This window comes from Toxotes jaculatrix, chromosome 16 (assembly GCF_017976425.1).
Source record: "Toxotes jaculatrix isolate fToxJac2 chromosome 16, fToxJac2.pri, whole genome shotgun sequence".
Lineage (NCBI taxonomy): Eukaryota > Metazoa > Chordata > Actinopteri > Toxotidae > Toxotes > Toxotes jaculatrix.
In genome coordinates this window covers 22,800,829-22,820,237 of record NC_054409.1, presented here as the reverse complement: position 1 = coordinate 22,820,237, position 19,409 = coordinate 22,800,829, and the positions used below count along the sequence as shown (strand labels likewise).

Here is a 19,409-nt window from a genome sequence, read left to right as displayed (position 1 = left end):
AAAAAAAAAAAAAATCAATCTCAGAGTGTAAGAATAGCTGGAGTCCTTCTCGTTTGGCTGACGATGATGAGCGTTAGTGGCTGAGAAAAGTGAGGAAGAGGAAAAAAAGAAGATGGGGACCAGTCAACCACAGGCTCCAGGCTCCAGGTGACAACGAAATGCACCAAAGCGAAGCTCGAAAAAGTCTCAATAAATGAAGACACACACACACACACACACACACACACACAAAAAAAAATAAAGATAAAAAAAATCCTGAACAGATTCATTCAGAGTTTCTGTGTCGTCGGAGAGTCAAGAATAACCCAGAGGGGAGCGGAGGGAAGGCGTGGCCCAAGCAAAGCCCTCTTCACTTGGCTGTTTGTAAACGACGTGGACGTAGAAAAACGTGTGTGGCGTTAATGCATAAAGTCGCGTGTAAACAAACTCTTTTACACGTTTCACGTTTATACACGTGGGAGAGAATTCAAGTTGTTCTACACCTCGGTGAAAACGTGAGCGCCAACATGCAGGTGAGTTCTTCTTTAGAGCGGCTCTCTGAGCACTGGCTGCTGTGTTGGTGGTGGTGGTGGTGTTGGGTGTGGGTGGTGGTGGTGGTGTCGGTGTGTGTGTTTGCCTCTCTAGCTGCCCTCCAGGAGCTTGGCCAGCGTGTCCCGCAGCTCGGTCAGCTCGAAGATCTTACTGTCCAGCAGCTCCAGCAGGGAGCGCAGACTCTTGCGGAAGGCCTCTCGCTCCTGCTGGCTGCTCTCCAGGCGCTGCTCCAGGTCGCTCAGCTGGGCCTCCAGCGTCTGGTTCCTCGACTCCGTGTCCTGAAACACGGGAGACAGGGCTGGGGTAAAATCTTCCAAACGCGAGAGGCACTTTTCTGGATTTGTTTTCTCTTTGTCCAGATAAAAAAAATGTCTTGCCTGAGACACTTGAATCAGTTTACAGAGGTTACAGTGCTCCACCCACCTGTAGCTTCTGTGTAAGGGAGTCTTTCTGAGACTGAAACTCGTTGGCACTCTCCACCTCTGCTTTGAGTCTCTCTAACTCCTGCAGGTATGAACAGAGAGAGTAAATATTAAGATGAGATGCACACGTCGCAGAGCTGGCAGGCGCCGACGAGTCGCCGCTCGTACCTCCTCTTTGGCCTTCAAAGCCAGCTCCAGCTCTTCTATCGTTTGGTTCAGTTCTGTCTTTTGAGATTTGATCACCGTGGTTTGTCCGCTCACACACTCCAGCTCCGTCACCTGGAAAACAGAAAGAAATCTTCATCACTGCACAGTAAAAAAAAAAACAAAAACAAAAACAAACATAGGGTAAATCAGATATGTGATTACCCGTTTGTGTAGCCTCTCAGCTTCCTCCTGATAGGCCGCCAGCTGTTGTTTCCACTGCTTGACGTTGGCCGTGGACTCCAGCAGAGCTGCTGTCAGTTTGGCGTTGTTCCCCTTAAGAGCCGCCAGCTCCGCCTCCCAGTGCTTATTGATGCTGGATGAACTGGAAGAAGATGTGAAGAGGAGACAGAGGCCTCAGCAGGGCTGCGTTTTTATTTTCATCATCGATTAATCTGCCCGTTAGTTTTCCCGAAGTTTCTCTTTCAAATCCGTGATGCAGAATTTAACCAGGAAACTTTACAATTCAGCCTGTAATGTAAATTTTTATATTTTAAAAATGCATTTAAAAAAAAATTGAATTTCTTTTTTAAAGTTTGTGCTGCAGTGAAATCCCCTGAAGCACAGCCGACACCTCAGTGAGACTGATCGTGTTAGTGCAGTGTTTTAATGTAATGCCTTTATGTTGTCCAGAGGCCCGGGGGACCAGGTTTAATAATGAATGAATCGATCGACACATTCAGCGCTGTGTCAATTTCATTTTAGATCACAACTCCAGAGAGTCGCTAACGGACAAAGTAACGCTCTCATTCACACTCCTGGCTGTGAGGGTTTCATAACCGGGACGTGTGAACAATTAAATCATCATTTAACAGAAGGGAAAACTGGAAGAATTAAATAAATCATGTCCCGTAAAAGACAGAAATATTTGGTGATAAACTCAGGTTTACCTGGCTGTGTGGTTTACCTGTGTGAGAAGGGCAGTGCATTCTGGGAAGGCTCTGCTCTGGCTTCAGTGTGCTGAGGTGTGTCAGGTGTGACTCTCTCGTCGTCCGTGCCGTTGATGCTCTCTGAGGTCAAAGGTGACTGCAGATCGCCCGGGGCCGACTCCTGATTCATCACATCGGTGAAACGGGAAAAAAAAAAATTATTATTATCACCAACAGCCTGGTGCTTATTCACCTGCATGCTGAGAGCCAGGTGAGAAGATGGACACCACTCTCATGTGTGTCTGTTGTACATGGAGCCAGGAAAGAGTTAGCTTAGCTTAGCTTAGCTTAGCATAAAGAGTGGAGACAGGGGGAAAATGCTAGCCTGGCTCTGTTCATAGGTGTGCAGATTCCCCTAATTTCCAGCCTTCATGCTAAGCTAAGCTAATCAGCTGCTGTCTGTAGCTACGTATTTAAAGTACAGACGTGAAACAGATGTTTATCTTCTCAGTGAACTCCCCTCAAGAAAGCGAACAAGCGTCTTTCCCAGATTCTTAGACACAACAAATGTTCGATGACAAAGTGCTGATGACTCCATGCTCTCAAAAATGAACAGGACGTTGAGCTGAAATGAAGTAAAGGATGATCTGAATCAGGAACCTGCTCATCTCTGAACTGTTAAGCCTCCTCGTGGCTACTGGACACAAACATAACTTCAGAAGACAGGATGTCTCCACTCTGTTTTCCTTTTTGTTGTTCATTCAGTTCAGAGCTGAAAGCTTTAAATGCCACACTTTTTGAGTGTATTCACTACTGACTCCATTTTTCTAAAGACACTCTGTCCCTTTCTCATTCTTCTGTGTATAATGGCTGTCACTTGTGATTGTCGACGGCTCAAACGTCCCTAATTACAGCCGACTGTCACTTTGTGAGAGCATGAAAGGGAGAAGTGGAGGGTCGTCAGCGGGAGACGGGGTTCCTCTGGTTGTTAATCTGACATGAGGATGATAGACGAGGTTGCTAAAGACTGATGACAGGGTGGTCCCCGAAAAGAAATACCGGCTTATTATACCAAAACAATGACAATAAGTGATAAGCCTGAGCTTTATTGATATGCAAAAAGCATTGTGCTCTCACAGTATAAGAGAACATTCTAATCCTTAATGTCCTGTAGAAAACACCAGAGGGGAGCGGAGTTCATATCATTAACTGCAGGTAAAACTGGGAAAGAGGGGCCGTCGGATCAGAGTCATGAAAATGATTCTCTCCATTTCTTTTTACCTTCTTTTTACCAGGTTTGTTGACTGACAACACGTTCCTTTTTACAGCGCCACCCTGAGGAGAAATCGTTAGAGGGGAGAAAGGAGGCAAAACAAGCCACGAGGCGTTTGCTCTGTGACAGCATGAAGTGTGACAGCATGAAGTGAGTGAAGCAAAAAACAACTGCTTACAAGAATGGTAAGCTGCACTGAACGAGCTGTCCCACATCCTTACATTTATTTCTCATGGGAGGTAGTTATGCTTGGAAAATGTTAAATATGTCAAGAAGGAAACTTTTCTTTCAGATCAAAAGCTCAGAATTAACTTAGGTAATGATTATTTTTAATACAGACTAATCAGACAGTTATTTTCTCTATTAATCAAATTAATATTTAGGTCTTTGAAACTTTAAAACACAATTTCCTACAGCCTCAGGTGACGTCCTCAGATATCGTGGCCACCCCTCTTCCGCGGTCGTTTGCCAACCTGAAACCATCTGTGACATTAAAGTTCCTGTCTTTAAGAAAAATTTAAAAAAAGGCTCCAAGTGTAAAACGTCTGTAAGGACTTGTTACCTGAGAGGGAGTGCTGGTGAGCTCCATCTTCTCCTGAGACTTCTCCTTTGCTAATCGTGCCGCCTCCTTAAACTCAGCAAACTTCTCTGCAAACTAAAAGCAACAGGAGCAACTGAGCAACCGCACTGGCCTGAATATGAACACAACCCGGATCATAAGACGACTTTTAGTGCTGATTAACTCCATAAACACAGTGAAAACACTCGACAGCCTAGAGACAGTGAGGCTCCAAACAACCCATAATTCAACAGCCTCTGCAGAAGACTCGGTTACACTGCTGCTCTCTTCACTCTGCATGAATATCTGCTGTCGTGAAACATGTTACTGATCTGTTTTTTACACAGTTTACACTCTTATATTAGATTCCGTGTCTTGGGGCCACACTGTGGGTCTGTGTCCCGCGCTCTCACCTTGACCAGGTGGCTCTCCGACGAGAAGCCGAGGCCGTAGACGGTGTTGGCCCGGCTGTCGGCCCATTGGCCAAACTTCTGTGACGTCTTGGTAAATGTCATGTTGGGGGTGATGGTGCTGTTGATAATGGCCTGTGGAGGACAGAAGGCACGTGACTGAGCCGCACACTGGCATTTCAAATTCAGAGGTAAAAGTAAAGTAAGCAGCTGGATGTCTGACATCTACTGGGACTGGGGATATGTGTGTGTGTGTTTTGTATAGACGTGGGTTTGTATTCCCACTGTTTGGTAAACAGGAAGCAGTCAATGAGGAGTTCTAAAGTGAGCCCAGCTGACTGTAACGTTATCGATCAGTGTGGGAGGGAGAGAGGCGAGCACAGATGGTTGCGAGGGTTTATAGTTTAAAAAAAATGACCTGCTGCTGGTGTTTCTCAAATTTACTGTTGTGTAAGATTGTAGATGTAGAACATTAACATAATTTTTCAGTTTGTTTGCTTCCACCTGTAAGCTTAAGTCCAGTATTCATTCTTCTTTTCCCTTATTTCGAAATACCAAATAAGCACAACAGATCCACTGGCATGTGGATTTTCATTCCCAAACACATTTAAAAAAGTTTGTTCACTTGTGGAATTGGGAAAGCAACATAATCATTAAGCTGCGTCTCTGTGTTTGTTTACTTTCTCTCTGCCGTGAAGACTCATTGTTGTCTGGATGATAATGTCCTCCAGCACCAGCCCACCCAATCTCTGCTATTTCCAGCCGAACACTTGGTGGTTCAACAACAGACGAAGTCACCCAGAGAGGCTCTTACATAACCATGCTAACTCCACCCCTGCACCTCTCTCAAGACTAAAATAATCACTGCCACATAGAGATGACAGGCCCGACCGCCCCTTCACTGCCTCAGCACAGACAGGCCGGGCCGAGGCAAACGAGTCGAGCAAGCTGAGTGTAGGACGTGTGATGAACTGACAAATACTAAAGTTTCTGATTGTTGTTGATGGTTAAAACTTTATTGATCTCCATGGAGTAAACCAAAGAGGGTATTCTATTTGATAATGATTGAACGATTGATTTAATATTTAAAACTTTGGGTGTATCACAGCATCTCTGAGAACGAAATCATCACTGACGTGATGGTCAAGCAGGAAGTTAATTCCCTTTTCAGGTGTGAGAAGGTGAAATTTGACATTCACGTGTTTCTTGTGATCATGATGCGACTAAGAGCACTGAGCGGTGGTTGGCAGGTTCATTTAACGTATTTAACTGGTGTAAAGTTAGTACAAGCTGCAGTTATGGCATGAATACACAAACACTGCAGTGACTGCCATACACGCACACACCTTAGACCCATCCAGGCTGATGATCCGATATACATTCCTGGTGCTGTCGAAGAAGTAGGAGACTGTGACAGCATGTTTACTTGTGGGAACCCAGTTCTTCTTGGTGTTTGGGTCGATCTGGAAGACGTGGGCCCGTGTACTGAAGATGGGCTGCTCTCTGCAGAGAGAGAGAGAGACAGGAAGAAACAGAGGGAGGGAGCGATGGGACAGTCAGTGTCTTTAGCTCTGTGGTCAAGCTGCCTTAAATACACAGCGTCTAACCAAAACACCAGCCTGTGAGGAGGAAAAACAGGCTCTGGTTAAACCTAAATAGATGAAACGACAGACAACTGCAGTTTGTTCGTGTCTGACAAACATTTTAGTCGCCACTGCTGCCACTGACAATTCAGCTGGAGTATGTTTGAAACAAGCGTGTTACACCTGAGCAAGAATAATAAAAGAGCACCTGCAGAGCTGTGGTTATTATACAGGTGGGGTTTTTTTTAAATACAGGTGACCCTGTGGGTTTGATACCTCGTTACCAAACATAAACTGAGGATGAAGAAGATCAGTGCGCACAATCATTTTCCATTGTAATACCATGATTTTCACAATGTAGAGATTTTACACCTCGTGCAAAAGTGCTAATTGGTATTAAATCAATGAATTAAATTCATCGCCCAGTTGCATGAATCAGAGGAAGGTGAGAGACATCCATACTTCACCTTCCTGCTGGGCTGTTGCATTACCAGTTCACACCAACAACAAGTGGCTTTATGTATGAATGTACAATCTCCCTCTTCACCTGTCATGTTATTAAGTGGCAGATAAACATATTAATTTCTCTTTGACTCAGTATGAGAAATAAGACACTGAAATAACAAAATTGGAATAACACTGAAGATGATTTGAAAAGGAAAAAAAGCCTTGAATAAGAAATGCAGCATGTAACCTGGATGCAGGACAGGCAGAGAAGAGACAGACGGAGACAGAGACAGGGGCGTCTTTCTTCAAACCTACTGCCTCGTGTGGGCGGTTGAGATAAAATCAGGGAGGAATTATGCATTTTGAAAAGCAGCAAAAGAAAGAGCATTTATGCTAATTTGTTTCTGCTTTTAAAATAACAGCAGCTGAACAATGCGGCTGAGCCCACACAGACATGGACAACCATCATCTCACTGTGAGCACAGCGACCGCGCGGTTTCAGAGACGATGACAGACAAACCTAAGAGCCTGAGCATCGGCGGGGGGGGGGGGGGGGGGGGGTTGTCACAAATCACAGCAAAGACGCTCGATAACCGTCTTCGATGCTGGTGCAGCTCCTGAGCAAACTGCGTGACAGAGCAGGGATTAGACTGATTAACAAAACACAGGTCCATTGATTGGAGCTAACAAGAGCCTGTGGGTTCAGATCGATACCGTGCACAGAGTTGGTACAGTTCCACATTTGTTCGGCAGGTGCGGCTGCAGAGCCGCTGCCAGTGTTTGGGTGTCATCCATTTCATTTTGGACTCCGCCTCCACGCCCGTGGCACCTGTCACAGGCAGCTCAGGGTGACATGCACGAATGATTCTGGTTATAGAGGAGCAGCAGGGTGTTATATGTGAGGCCTCGTACGTGTGAAGGCCAGACTTGGCGAGCAGGGCGTACACCTGATGTAGAGAGGGTGAAGCGAGGCAACGACGCCAAAGGTGACCTAGAAGCACCTGTGCCAATGTACAGAGAGATCAGCAGGCACTGGGCAGCTTCCAAACACTGCTATGGATGAAAAGCTCCCAGGGTCTGGGATTAAGAGTAAAACAAGCTAAATATGAATCGATTAATCACTTAATCAGCTGACAGGAAACTAAATCTCAGACGTCTGTTAATAGAGAAAATAACTGGCAGATAAATTGACACTGAAAACGATGGTCATCTGCAGATATGACAGAGCTGAATCTGCAGCATGCGTGGATCTGTTTGTGTTCAGCAGCTGATAATTTAATGCTCATTTACATGTCATCGCTCTGTTCTTCATGCACAACAAACACTTCTCCTGGTGTGACATCTGGGCAGACAGACAGATGGTGCTAAATAATAAGGATCTGAATTTCTCACAGTACTGGAGTGTGTGTGTGTCCTGATGGTGCCCTCTGGATGCTGAATACTGTGGCCCACCTTCAAATACTCTTTCACAATAGAAACTCAAGCAACAATTGGGCTGAAACAACTCCTAGGAAAATTCAGTCGGTACCAGTCTAAAGTTTCTGTGATGTTTACCATATTCACCACCTTAGTTTAGCATATTAGCACAATAACATTTGCCAATCAGCACTAAAAATAATGCACAGTGGAGATAATTCAGTCTGGACTGACGGACGCTGCCGTCCACAGAGCCAAAGCGCTAGTGTGTCTGAAAAAAATTAGAATAATAATATTAATGCAGATAACAATGTTGATAAATGCTGATACCTACATCTGGCACAGGTATCAAATGCAAAGTGGATATCCAAAATGCAAAGCATGATCCCTCCCAGACCAAAGCTACATCAAGTCACAGATCCTCTTTCACACACCTGTGTCACTCTGCACCTCTGGACAAAAATAAACAAAAGGACTCTTGATCCTAGAAGGGACAGCAGCTACAGTCCTGTTACAGTCCTCCACCTACAATTAGTCAATAAGCTGATAAAGTAAAAGTTTTTATCATGGCTACGAGTTCCTCAGACGTCTATCTGCCAGGCTTCCAGGGAAACTAGATTTGATTGCTTGGCTGGGAGCAGAGTGTCCCAGGTCTCCTCTGGGACACGGCGACTGTTCCCTTCTCTGGGAACCTCTCGTCACGTCTCAATGTGTTAATTAAGTCAGCATAACGGAGACTCGGCAGATGTTATTTAAAGATAGACGCTGTTAATCAGAGACACGGTGGCAGTGTGAGGGTGCGTACATGAGATTCACACCAGCTCACACGCCGGCAGCTCAACAGTGGAGACAGTAGGAACATACTGTACAATATATATGTTGATATCCGTGTTAGATATGTAGGATTTATGTACGTGTGTGAGTAAACTCATACCAAAAAAGGAGAAGAGATGAAAATAAAGTTTTGGATTTAATGCAGCAGAGTTCATTCTCTCGAGTTCATGTGGGCCAACTACATATTCAGGACCGGTTTGGACGGGGTCAGGGCGGCTCCAAAGCTGGCTGTTCTTGTTCACTGTGATTTACGAGAAAGAAATGCTTCCTAATTTTTTTTAAATAACAGATCCTTGATTTCAAGACAAAACGCAGCCTTTCATTTCATTCCCGTTTCTCTGCGGCGGGTCTTTAAAGAGTTACTGCGACATTAAAACAGAAGAACAATGTGCGGAGACACTGTTGGTGTGTCTGGTGGCGGCGGGGGCAGATATGTCAGAAAACAACACAATAATAAAGACACAGCGCTGTTCTAGCTCTGCAGAGCACAGCTAAGAAGACCTAGTATTATGATGTAAAGAGAGATATGTATAGTATGATCGATGCTGACAGTCATATTGAGACTTATATCTACTGATAGTAATTCTTTTTTACATTAACACACAAAACAATCTTGATACCTGTGGCCAAGATACACACCCACAGCTGAAATAATGTTGAACGCAGTGTTCAAGTCTCAGTTACCTGTGGTTTTTAAAGGAGGCTGAGGAGGAGGCCGCCCTGACCAAACTGCATTGTATGTTTCAGGGCGTCATTAGTCCGACAGCGTGGCCTAGATGAAAATCTGGCCCTGGTGGTGTGAGTCTCAGTGAGAGTGTGTGGTGATTGTTAGCCCATAATCCCTTTTCACAATGAAACGTACTGCGGCATTCAAGTCTCAATGACAAGTGCTTGGACAGAGGAATCTGACCGCAGATGTTATCAAATCAGCAGTTCTCCACTTACACCCAGCAGATACATTCACGAAAACAGAAGGCGCACGCACACACACACACTCACACACAGACACCAGTGTACAAAGACGTGCACTATCTGCGACTGAAAAGGTTTCATGTTCAAACTGACTGATCGTCCATTCAAGAGTCTGAAATCGTCGAGGGTTCATTTTTCGAAGGAAACTTTTTTTCAGGTTGAGCTATAAAACAAATAAAAACTGACAGAAATTCAGATCAATAAGTGGATCTTTGAATTATATCAATATTTACCACATCAGTTTATTGGCTCTACACCGGAGTTGTTAAAGTAAAATTACAACTTTAACATGAAATGTCTAGTATCTAGATTGCAGTTGGCTGTGATTTTACTGTATGACCCCCTGGTGTGTAATGTCATGCAAGCAATTCAGAATTTAATATATTCAAATTATATAATATCCAAATACAATATCCAAATTGTTCTTGTTCACAAATATTCCACAAATGTTTATTGTTATTAATCAATCTTGTTTGGTCTATAAGACATTAGGAAACAGTGGAAAGTTTTGTGTTGATACGATATGATCTGACTGTCAAACAGGTATTATATTGCACTGAATGCGGAATTAAAATTTTGAATTTCACCCCTGCAGAAAGAGAAAAAAATCAATTACTCAGCTAATCGTTTCAGGTCCACCTCACAGTCTTAGCCATATTCATTCATGTCACCACTGTCAAAGACTAAACACTCATCACCTTTAGTGTATGTGAAGGAAAATACAGCAGGAAGATTCAAAATAATCAGATTACAACAGGAGAAAGCTCCCCGTCTGTCAGAGCACCGACGGCTGCAGACACAGGAAAAATAACCCTGCATTACTAACTTAGCTGCTGCCTGCGTCGTCATGGAAACAGCCCACGTGACTCCCGGCTGGTCATGAGCCGTGAACATCTTCCAACTCAGTCTCTCCCTGTCCTTCCCACATGCTCACTCGCCCAATCCGATCCCGGTGTCCCTGCCGGTTAACCCACTCGGAGAGGGAGGCAGCAGGGGCTTGGCAAGGCAAAGACCTCCAGTCTAACACACCCATATGTCACACACGGCGCTCAGAGCTTTCAGAGGCAGACGTACCATTACATGCACTGATGATTTTAGCTGAAACTTTCAGTCTTTCTCTTAAAATTTCTGCCCTGTGCTTTTTTTGTACCACTGATAGAATGTGAAAAGTAATTTAAAAAAAAAAGTCAAAGAACGTCCTTTGCTTTTTCAGGTCACTTCTCCTTCACCCTTTTGGGAAATAGAGGAAGCAAAAATGAAGAAAGTGAAAGAGAAATTAAAGAAGTTATGGAATGTTTGCAAATGCATTGTGCTTTTCCTTCTTGGTGTGCTCTGGAGGCACTAACCGTGCAGTGTCCCTGTTTTAAGTCCAGCTTTGTTGTCCCTCATCTATCTGTATCAGAAACACACATCTGCACTGAGATGCTGTTCACAAAATTATCTTTAGGGCTGCGATTAACTTTTATTTTCATTATCAGCCATTGTCATCATTTTTTTGTTTAGTCAGTCAAACATTTAAAAATAGTGCAAAAAAACTTTGCAGAGCCGAAGTATGACATGTTAAAATGTTGGTTCGACCCAAAGTCCAAAACCTCCAAAACATTCAGTTCATAATGATATATGTTACAGAACATATGCAAATCCTGTCTTTTGAGAACAAATTACTCGGGCCCATGTTTGACTGTTGTCAACCAATAAAAGCAAAAGAATGTACTGGTCAAAAGAATCTGTTGGCTAATTTGGTCTGAACATTACAGGTCGCAGCATAATACTTTTCACATGGGTAGAAAATACTGCCTGGACACAGTGTTATTGTAAGTGCCAAGTTACAGGAGGACAGCGTGTTTGCAATCATCTATTATACAAGAACAGAAGCTCCAGTGCTTGTCGGAACAGCCAAGTCTGACCGGCTAATTAAGGGGTAAGGACACGCACAGGACAGGCTCTCTTTCAGTGTCTGAGGAATTGACTGTTTGACTGGATTATAACCACTGGCCTTGAGAATTACAGAGGATGTGCTTTGCATGAGGAGGGAGGTAAGCAGTTCACCACCCCACCACCACCACCCCACCCTCCAACCACAATATGACAACAAACCAATCACATGCTACATCATCTGCTTTCATCTGGAGTAAGAACTAGGTCGCTCTTGATCAGGAGAATCACCATATATCTGCAGGTCCAGCGACATGCATTACACCAACCAAGTGCAGACCAGATCATTACCGTCTGATGCTGATTTAAAGAGGTTAATCTCTCTCTCTCTCTCTCTCTGGCAGCACAAATTATAACTCTCTCTCTCTCTATATATATATATATATATGGCCATATATCTTACTTCCCAAACATCATTTTAATCCTGCTGTACCAAAACATACACTGCTTTGACCTGTTCTCTGTCATCAATTCAAAAACAGAACAAAACAGTTAGCTTCATAGTTTGCTTCATTTCAACCTAATCTTTTGCCTTCTGTGATCTAAAATATCAGTGTGTGGAGGCTGTGGGTGGATGTAACGATGGGCAGCAGCTGCAGCTGTCAGTAGTTCAGCGCTGTATCTCGGACAGTTTGTTAGGGGCCAGGCATTTTTTTTTTTTATTATTGGTATCTTCATGAACTGCCAAGGTGACAGGGGATGACAGGGGTGCTTCACACTGTTAGCCATAGGTGGCTAGCATCGGTGCCCCGCTGAGTCCTGCTCAAAGGGCTGCACAGATCTACGAAAAACGAAGTCAGTCAAACCCTGACATGTGGACTGAGAATCACAGCTTGACATTTCACCGCACTGCAGCTTACATACCCCATTTTTGCTGGATTTTGTGGCTGAATCGGGTCGAAAAATGCTCCTCTCGGTGGTCTCCCGAGGGCGGTGTGAACAGGCTGGAGGCTAGCTTCAGCTTTTTGATCCCCGCTCTCCCCGACTAATAATAAGCCGCTCTGGTTGCTGCTGTGACTTCACGGCCGGCGGAGCCACGGTGCTGTTTTCAGTCCGACATGGCTTGCTGCTGCTGCTGTTGTTGTTGTTGCTGCTGTTATGCCCTTGGGAACATTTTGGTGGGTGTGTTGGCTTGGTTTCATCCGAGCAAACGTGTCGGTGCATGCATGATGACCGAGAACACACGGCAGCTCTCTGGCAAGTGGCAGTAGCTGCTACCGTTAGCTAGCTAAATGAAACTCCTCAGCTATGCCCAGGCGAGGATTAGCGACCTAAACTCCGGCTGACAGGACCGGCAGTGTGATTTATAGACGACTTAAGCTGGAACTGGTGAGGCTGTCCCTTTATTTATAGATGTTTTTAAAAAGTTAAAATGTCGAAACAGGCAACCGAGAGATAGCTTTAACGTTATCCACTCGCTGCTAACCTGCGGTCCGTTAACCGCTGCTGATGTGAGCTGTGAAATCTGACCGGATAAAGGTGGTTAAATGTAGAGATATTTATCCTCAACCGAACAGGGGGGGAGGGAGGAAAAAAAACCTTAAACATTCATCCTTCAATCTCAATAAACCGACTGTTCATAAATCCCAGTTTCAGTCGCTGGCTCTTTCTCGCCGTCCGCTGTGCCATCAAATTCCACCACCGCCGCCAACCCGCCGCCCCCCACCCCCCTCCAACACAACCCCAACAACCGACCAAGACCGTCCAAGATTAGCGAGTTTTACAGCCGCGAAGTAAGTCCTTTAAAGCGGACATCTTCCTTCAAGAGAGGGCTTCATCTCCCCTGCTTCTGGAGAAAATGCAGAAAACAGCCGGTGCATGCTCCGGGGGCTTCGGCATCACATCCTCAGACATCCACAGATTATTTACCGAAGGTTCACGGGCAAAATGTACCCCCCGGTTTCTCGTCTTTTTTTTTTTTTTTATCTTCACTCCTTACCGTGGCCTGAATTCGTGTTCGAGCGGTGTCAGAACAGGGTGCGGATGCTGATGCTCCGTCGGACGGCTCATCCTCTCATCCTTCCCCAGCCCGTCTGGTCTCTGTCAGCCCCTCTCCGCTCGCTCAGCAGCTCCGTCCTCCGCCGCTCCGAGGGAATCGTCACGACAACGACGTCATCACGTTACCGGCTGAACTTTTTACGTCACTGGCAGCGAAAGTGCTTCATCTCATCCGGTGTGCAGTTGAGATAAAGCTGTATATTTTCACAAAACACACAAAAATAGTGGTTGAGGCAGGAGTACACGGCACTATACTACACACAGGGCCGTATTTACCTCTTAGGGGGCAAAATGTTGCCCCCCCCACCCCCCTCCCAGGGGGTTAGGGTCAGGGTTAGAATGAAAATTTCAAGTTCATTCAACTTCAAATGTCTAGTTTTTATTTTCAGACCACTTTAAAACTTAAAAACAGGTGTTGTTCTTACTTTTCCCAAGTTCAATTAACTCAGTTTTATGTTTTCAAAACTCATAAAATGGCACTGGACTTATTATTACCTCCACCAAGGAGCCTGAAAACTTTGATCGATCAACTAGTCAATTGTCAACTTAACTGGCACAAGCCTCTCAATTGGGATGATAGTTTCTCCAATATTAAACTCAACATTTTTGGGTTTTTGAATGTTTTACAGGAAAAACAAGCCATTTGAATATGTTAATATGTTGTTTTTCACTATCTTTGAACATTTTATACACTGAATAATTGATTAAGAAAGAAAATTATGGTCAACAATTAACATAATTGTTGGTTGCAGCCTTATAAATTCGACCTATTTGATGTCATAGCTCATATGTCATTCATATTCAATTAAATCAGGTACATAATGTATCCAGATGTATAGCTGTGATGATGATTCTGTGCAACTGATGATTGCCATCTTCTGGACAGTTACTGATATGGCTTACTTGCATGACTGGCTCAAATACAAGGAAAATGGCAAGAAAGTAAACATCTCAATATTAAAGTTTGGGTTATTGGTTTACAGTGAAGGTCTCAAATTTAGTAAATGTGCAAAGGAAGTAAAAATAATGGCATTATAGATTTATCGAGGAGCTTAAAAACAATAATGTAGTTTTAAGTAAAACAAAACTGAAAGTCTGTATGAATTGCGCCGACCAGGTAAGGTCATGGTGTAAGTAACAGAATGCACTGTAGAAATGATCATCAGTGGTTAAGAACTCTGGCAGCTGATTTTATCAGAGTCAGTCTTAAATTATTAATAGATATTACATGAGCTCTGGTTTAAACATAAAAACTCATTTAAACTTTTGAATAATATATGTCTTTTTCAACAGGATGTGACTTTCCCCAGACATCTATAAAGCCTATGTAAACTCTACAGTAGAAATACTTGTGAAACAACTGCATCACAGATTTAATTATGTATTTTAGTGTTGAAGATTATCTGTTTTAAGTAAATCAATTCATATTACTGAAATCAGGGGTATGGTCCATTAGGAAGAAAGTGCATGTTAATCAGTCTGACGTGTCCATTTGGAAAGTTTATGATTTACAGAAGGAATGTGAGACGAGTTTGCACATGAGGACAAGTTTTGCCCAGATACGACCTGTTGACTAAACCCTCCCCAACTCAGTCTGTCATTTCCCACGTAGTAACCCTGTCCCACTGCAAGACAGACACAAACAGGTGTGAGGCTGACATTTTCACAGAATCGTGGGTCAAGAGTAAAGAAAAGCTGATTTTTAGATACAACATGTAGAAATTTTGAAAATGAAAGTACCACATTAACCCATAAGTAATTGTTATTAGCAGGAAAAAGGGTGATAAAGGTAGAAGTGGTGGTGGTCAAGCTTCATATTTATCCATTTTATTTTCAAATGGTAAAGCTACATATGGGATTTGTGTGATGTCTTATAAACTGTGAACAACCAAAGACGACAGTGTACCCACTTTCTGCCTACGACAGGCAGACAGGCAGACTCTTGACACTGGATATAGGCTGCCAGAAGAAACTTATATTTAGACCAAGACGTTTACTTCATGCTGCTGCAAAAAAATTTTTTTACAGTTCAAATTAGTCACAGGCTACCACTAATTAACCCAGATTAACCACTTTTATTGTACATACCAAATGCAAGGGTTCAACCAGTGTTAACAGATGACAAATTAACCTCCCTACGTGTTGCGAATGCTTCAGATGAAACACTGGAAGACAAGTTTTCTATTTCAAGATTACGCTGAGCACGAAAACTCAACTCAAGCATGCTCGCTTAGAATGTGATCAACAGAGCAGCACTGAGTTGTGGTGAGAGGCTGAAGCAAATTCATCAAGATATTACAACAATGGATACGGTGACAGAAGATTTTGCGCGGTCGGATGTCGACGCTGAGATGACGGTGCTGACACCTGAAGATGTTACCGAGCAAAACCTTGATGCCGCTGACGAAGTCGAGAACCTTCGAAACAGGTGCAGATCAGGGACTGTAAATCTTAACATTGTGCTCTGGATATATTACTGCAGCTCACTGTCAAAGTTTTCTGTGTAATGAGATTTATGTTCCAGTTTACAGTTTAGTTTACATTTACAACAAATCCCAAGCAGCTCAGAGGAGACTGTTTATTTCACGGTCATTAATCTGATCCATTCCCATATGAAATCTTGAATTAATGGAGGACTCTGCATTGATGCCACTGACCTGTGTGTGTCTGGCTGAGTTTTTGAACGCATGTATATACATTCAGTTGCCAGTTTATTAGAAACACCTGGCTAATCTAACACAGCCCTGCAATACATCTTACCTTCATGAGGATTATATGGTTCAGTTTTTGTTTGATTTTAGTGGATGTAGTTTGTGGTGCTGTTGAATTTTGTTGCGTTATATCTGCCAGTGACTGATGTTGTTTTATCTCACAGTCACATTGTTTGTGTTTTACTGTACCTTTAGTTTACGTGAGGCTGTCCACGACGACAATGTCCGGCCTAAGATGCAGTGCCTGATGATGGACTCCTCCTTCTCCATGGTAACTATGCAAGGCGAAGACAGCGGGATCGCATGGGAGACAACCCCTAGTCGCTGCACCACACCATGGGCATCTGAAGCTGCAAGCCCAGTGGTGGATCTCAGCTCTTCGGCTGCAGTAAGGCCTACAAAACCTGGGTCTGGTCCAGCAGGAAAGATAATCTTTGTCATGGATGAGGAGCTGATTTCAAGACGGAAGAAACCTAAAGAGAAGGTAAACAGCCAGAAGAGACCACGAGAAGTCCTTGTAGGAAGCTCTGAGAACATCTCAGGAAGGCCAGAATTAGTGGGATTCTCAGAGCCGAATGTGAAAACCGAAGGAGAAGGAACCGAAGAAGAACCAACTGAGCCTCTGGAAGATAAAGAGCAATGGCTATTCAGCTTAGTGTCTGAAGGCTCTGAAATCCTCAACATTGTTGTTCCTCCTAAACTGGCTACTGTGGATGAGGAGGAGAGCAAAGAAATGGTGGATAACTTATCTTACCTGGAGGAGAGCCCTCTTCCTAAAGCAAATGAGGAGACCATTGATAATGAGCTGCTGACCTTAACAAATGCTCCAGCAAGAGGTCAAGAGATAAAGGCATCACATGCCATAGGTCCACGTATCATGGATCCGCCAGGGGCCCCAGTGGCCAGACCTCCAGTCAGAGGAGTTGCTGGAAATGTGGACTACTTTGAGGCTTTCACCCTGATTGATGCCCAGGCTCCAGGAAGTCCTGCTGTGATCACACAGGAAGGAGTGAAACCAGAGGCAGAGGATACCGCCAAGAGTCAGGTTACTGAGAAACCTGTGCAGTCTAAAGACACCACCACTAGAACAACGGTGGATAATGACAGGTCAGACACAGTCAGTCTAGAGGAAATCACCAGTGAGCTTCTAGATGAGGTCTTCTACGGGGGTACAGACAATTACCTCATGGAAAGTCTAGATAGAGGGGTCAGAGCTGAAGGTGCGCCCACAAGGCTCCCTTCAAAACCAAGTGGTTCAACTTTGTTTGGGAGCCAAGAGGACATCCTGACTCCGATCTTTCTCCCCGAAGGACCTCCCAAAATTATCGACCCCATTTTGCTGGAGGAGCCCAAAGCCATGGCCTTCCTTTACACCGACCTATATGAGGAAGCAGTCGGCAGTAGACAAAAAGAAGAGGATACAGAAAGTATGACCTCTGAGAAATCCTTCCACAGCAGGCATTCAGACCGGGAGGCCAGGGGGTATTTAGAGAAATATGTCCTGATAGATGAGACTCCTGCAGTGGAGGTGGTACCAACTCATAAAGAAAAAGGCCCAGAAGATGGTCCTCGGACACTGACTCAAGATTTGTATGATTTCGATTTTCTGTCCAAGCCTGAAAAAGGGGAAGTGCCAAACTCAGAGGAAGAAATTACTGACTTCTTCAGGTCCAGCGCCAATTCTTCTCCATGTGACGTGGAGCCTTTCCCTCGATCACAAGAAGAGGACGACACACAATCAGTGACAAAGAGCAAAGCTAAGACAAACAAAAGTGTCTCAATAGCAGCAGAAAAAGTCACTGAAACCCCAGCAGATCCACTGAGCATCTCAAGCTTTGAGTTTCCTTTGGAGGAATTAGACTGGGAAAGTACAGATGATCATCCAACAGCTGTGGATGAGAAACACGCCAGCGCACATTCAGATCAGATGTTGTGGAAACAAGAATTGGAAATGCAAAAGCCAGTTGCCCCTCCCAGGAAAAAGGCAGCATCCTCTCCTAAGGCATGCCTGGACCTAACACCTCTGACTCCAGTTGAGGTTATTGTACAGGAAACAGAAGAGGCTGGTGGAAAGGAGCAGAGGGAGGAGGAGAAAGAGACGGCATCACCAGCGGAGACTGCTGACGAAGGAGATGGAGACGGAGAGGAGACGATGCAGTCCTCCTCCAAAGTTTCTACATCTGAGAATGCATTGGCTGCAAAGGAAACTGAGACCGCACAAACTGAAAGTGGAAAGGAAAGCAATGAAATAACAGGCAGAGACACAAAACCTGCAGCAGCTGAAGAGAGAGACACTAAAACAGTAGAAGAAGAGGAAAGAAGTGAAACAGCTGCAAAACAAAAAGAATCAGAAAAGGTAGATACTAAATCATCAGAATCGGCTAAAACAGAGGTTAACCCAGAGAAACAAGGAGATAGTTCAGCTGCTTTACCAACTGAACCTGCTAAAGGACAGTGTATTATACTTTAGAGAAGCTACAGCATTTCCAGTCATTTTAATGTGAAGTGCCTTGTTGTTGTGTCTTTATGTCTCGTACAAAATAGTCACTATCACATTTATCAAGAGCTGAAATTTATTAGTTGATTAATTGGTCAGCAGAAAAATAATCAGCAACTATTCTGATAACAGATTGGTTCTTTTTTTATATTTCATAGACAGTGCTATTAACTGATTAGTTGTGATATAATTGGCTGATATGAGTTGATAATGAAAATAATCCTTATTTGCAGTCCTACACTGATCAAATATCCAGAGGATGGTATTTTAAGTGAACCCCGTCTCTTTGGTATAGCTGGCTGGTGATAATGCATGAATCACAGTGTGTTTGAAGGGAGAGGTTTGGGTCATGAGTGTGAATAAAAAAGGGGGAAAGTGCATGTGTTTGTGTGACGTTCGGGGGGATCTTTAGTTATAAATAAACCTGTCTGGCTGTTAACCTGACACCTCGTCTCAACTAGGAGCCTGTGTACTGAGCACCTACTTGTAAACAGTCAAAAAAAAAAAAAACCCATACATACATGCAAAGGTGTATATTCACACAAGCTCTTTTACTTCTGATGGATTTCCTATGCTTAGAAACTTTGTTTAATCCTTAATGTTTCCAAAGACTGCCATGACTGCAATTCATGCTATATTAAAACAGACATTTTAACACCAAATAGCAATATCTTTTTTTCCTTCAGCATATAAATGCAAAAAACACACACACACACACACACACACACACACACACACACACACACAC

At 43.8% G+C, this 19,409-nt stretch overlaps 2 protein-coding genes across 3 annotated transcripts; one reads left to right on the top strand and one right to left on the bottom strand.

The window, feature by feature from the left end:
* Positions 1–505: 505 nt before the first annotated feature.
* LOC121195248 (homer protein homolog 1) lies at positions 506–13,600 on the bottom strand. Of its 2 annotated transcripts, none has more exons than XM_041058579.1 (9): positions 13,395–13,600; positions 5,615–5,771; positions 4,272–4,403; positions 3,862–3,954; positions 2,065–2,207; positions 1,323–1,482; positions 1,122–1,232; positions 955–1,035; positions 506–809 (listed from the first exon to the last, which is right to left on the bottom strand). In XM_041058579.1, the coding sequence occupies exons 1-9, from the start codon at positions 13,463–13,465 to the stop codon at positions 621–623; spliced, it is 1,137 nt and encodes a 378-aa protein (XP_040914513.1). In that variant the 5' UTR covers positions 13,466–13,600; the 3' UTR covers positions 506–620. The 2 variants fall into 2 exon arrangements, with proteins under 2 accessions (XP_040914513.1, XP_040914514.1); XM_041058580.1 differs by having other exon boundaries at positions 12,320–13,593.
* Positions 13,601–15,481: 1,881 nt separating this feature from the next.
* Positions 15,482–19,323, top strand: si:ch1073-398f15.1 (cardiomyopathy-associated protein 5). The gene is made up of 2 exons (XM_041059656.1): positions 15,482–15,881; positions 16,360–19,323. The coding sequence occupies exons 1-2, from the start codon at positions 15,757–15,759 to the stop codon at positions 18,632–18,634; spliced, it is 2,400 nt and encodes a 799-aa protein (XP_040915590.1). The 5' UTR covers positions 15,482–15,756; the 3' UTR covers positions 18,635–19,323.
* Positions 19,324–19,409: the final 86 nt, after the last annotated feature.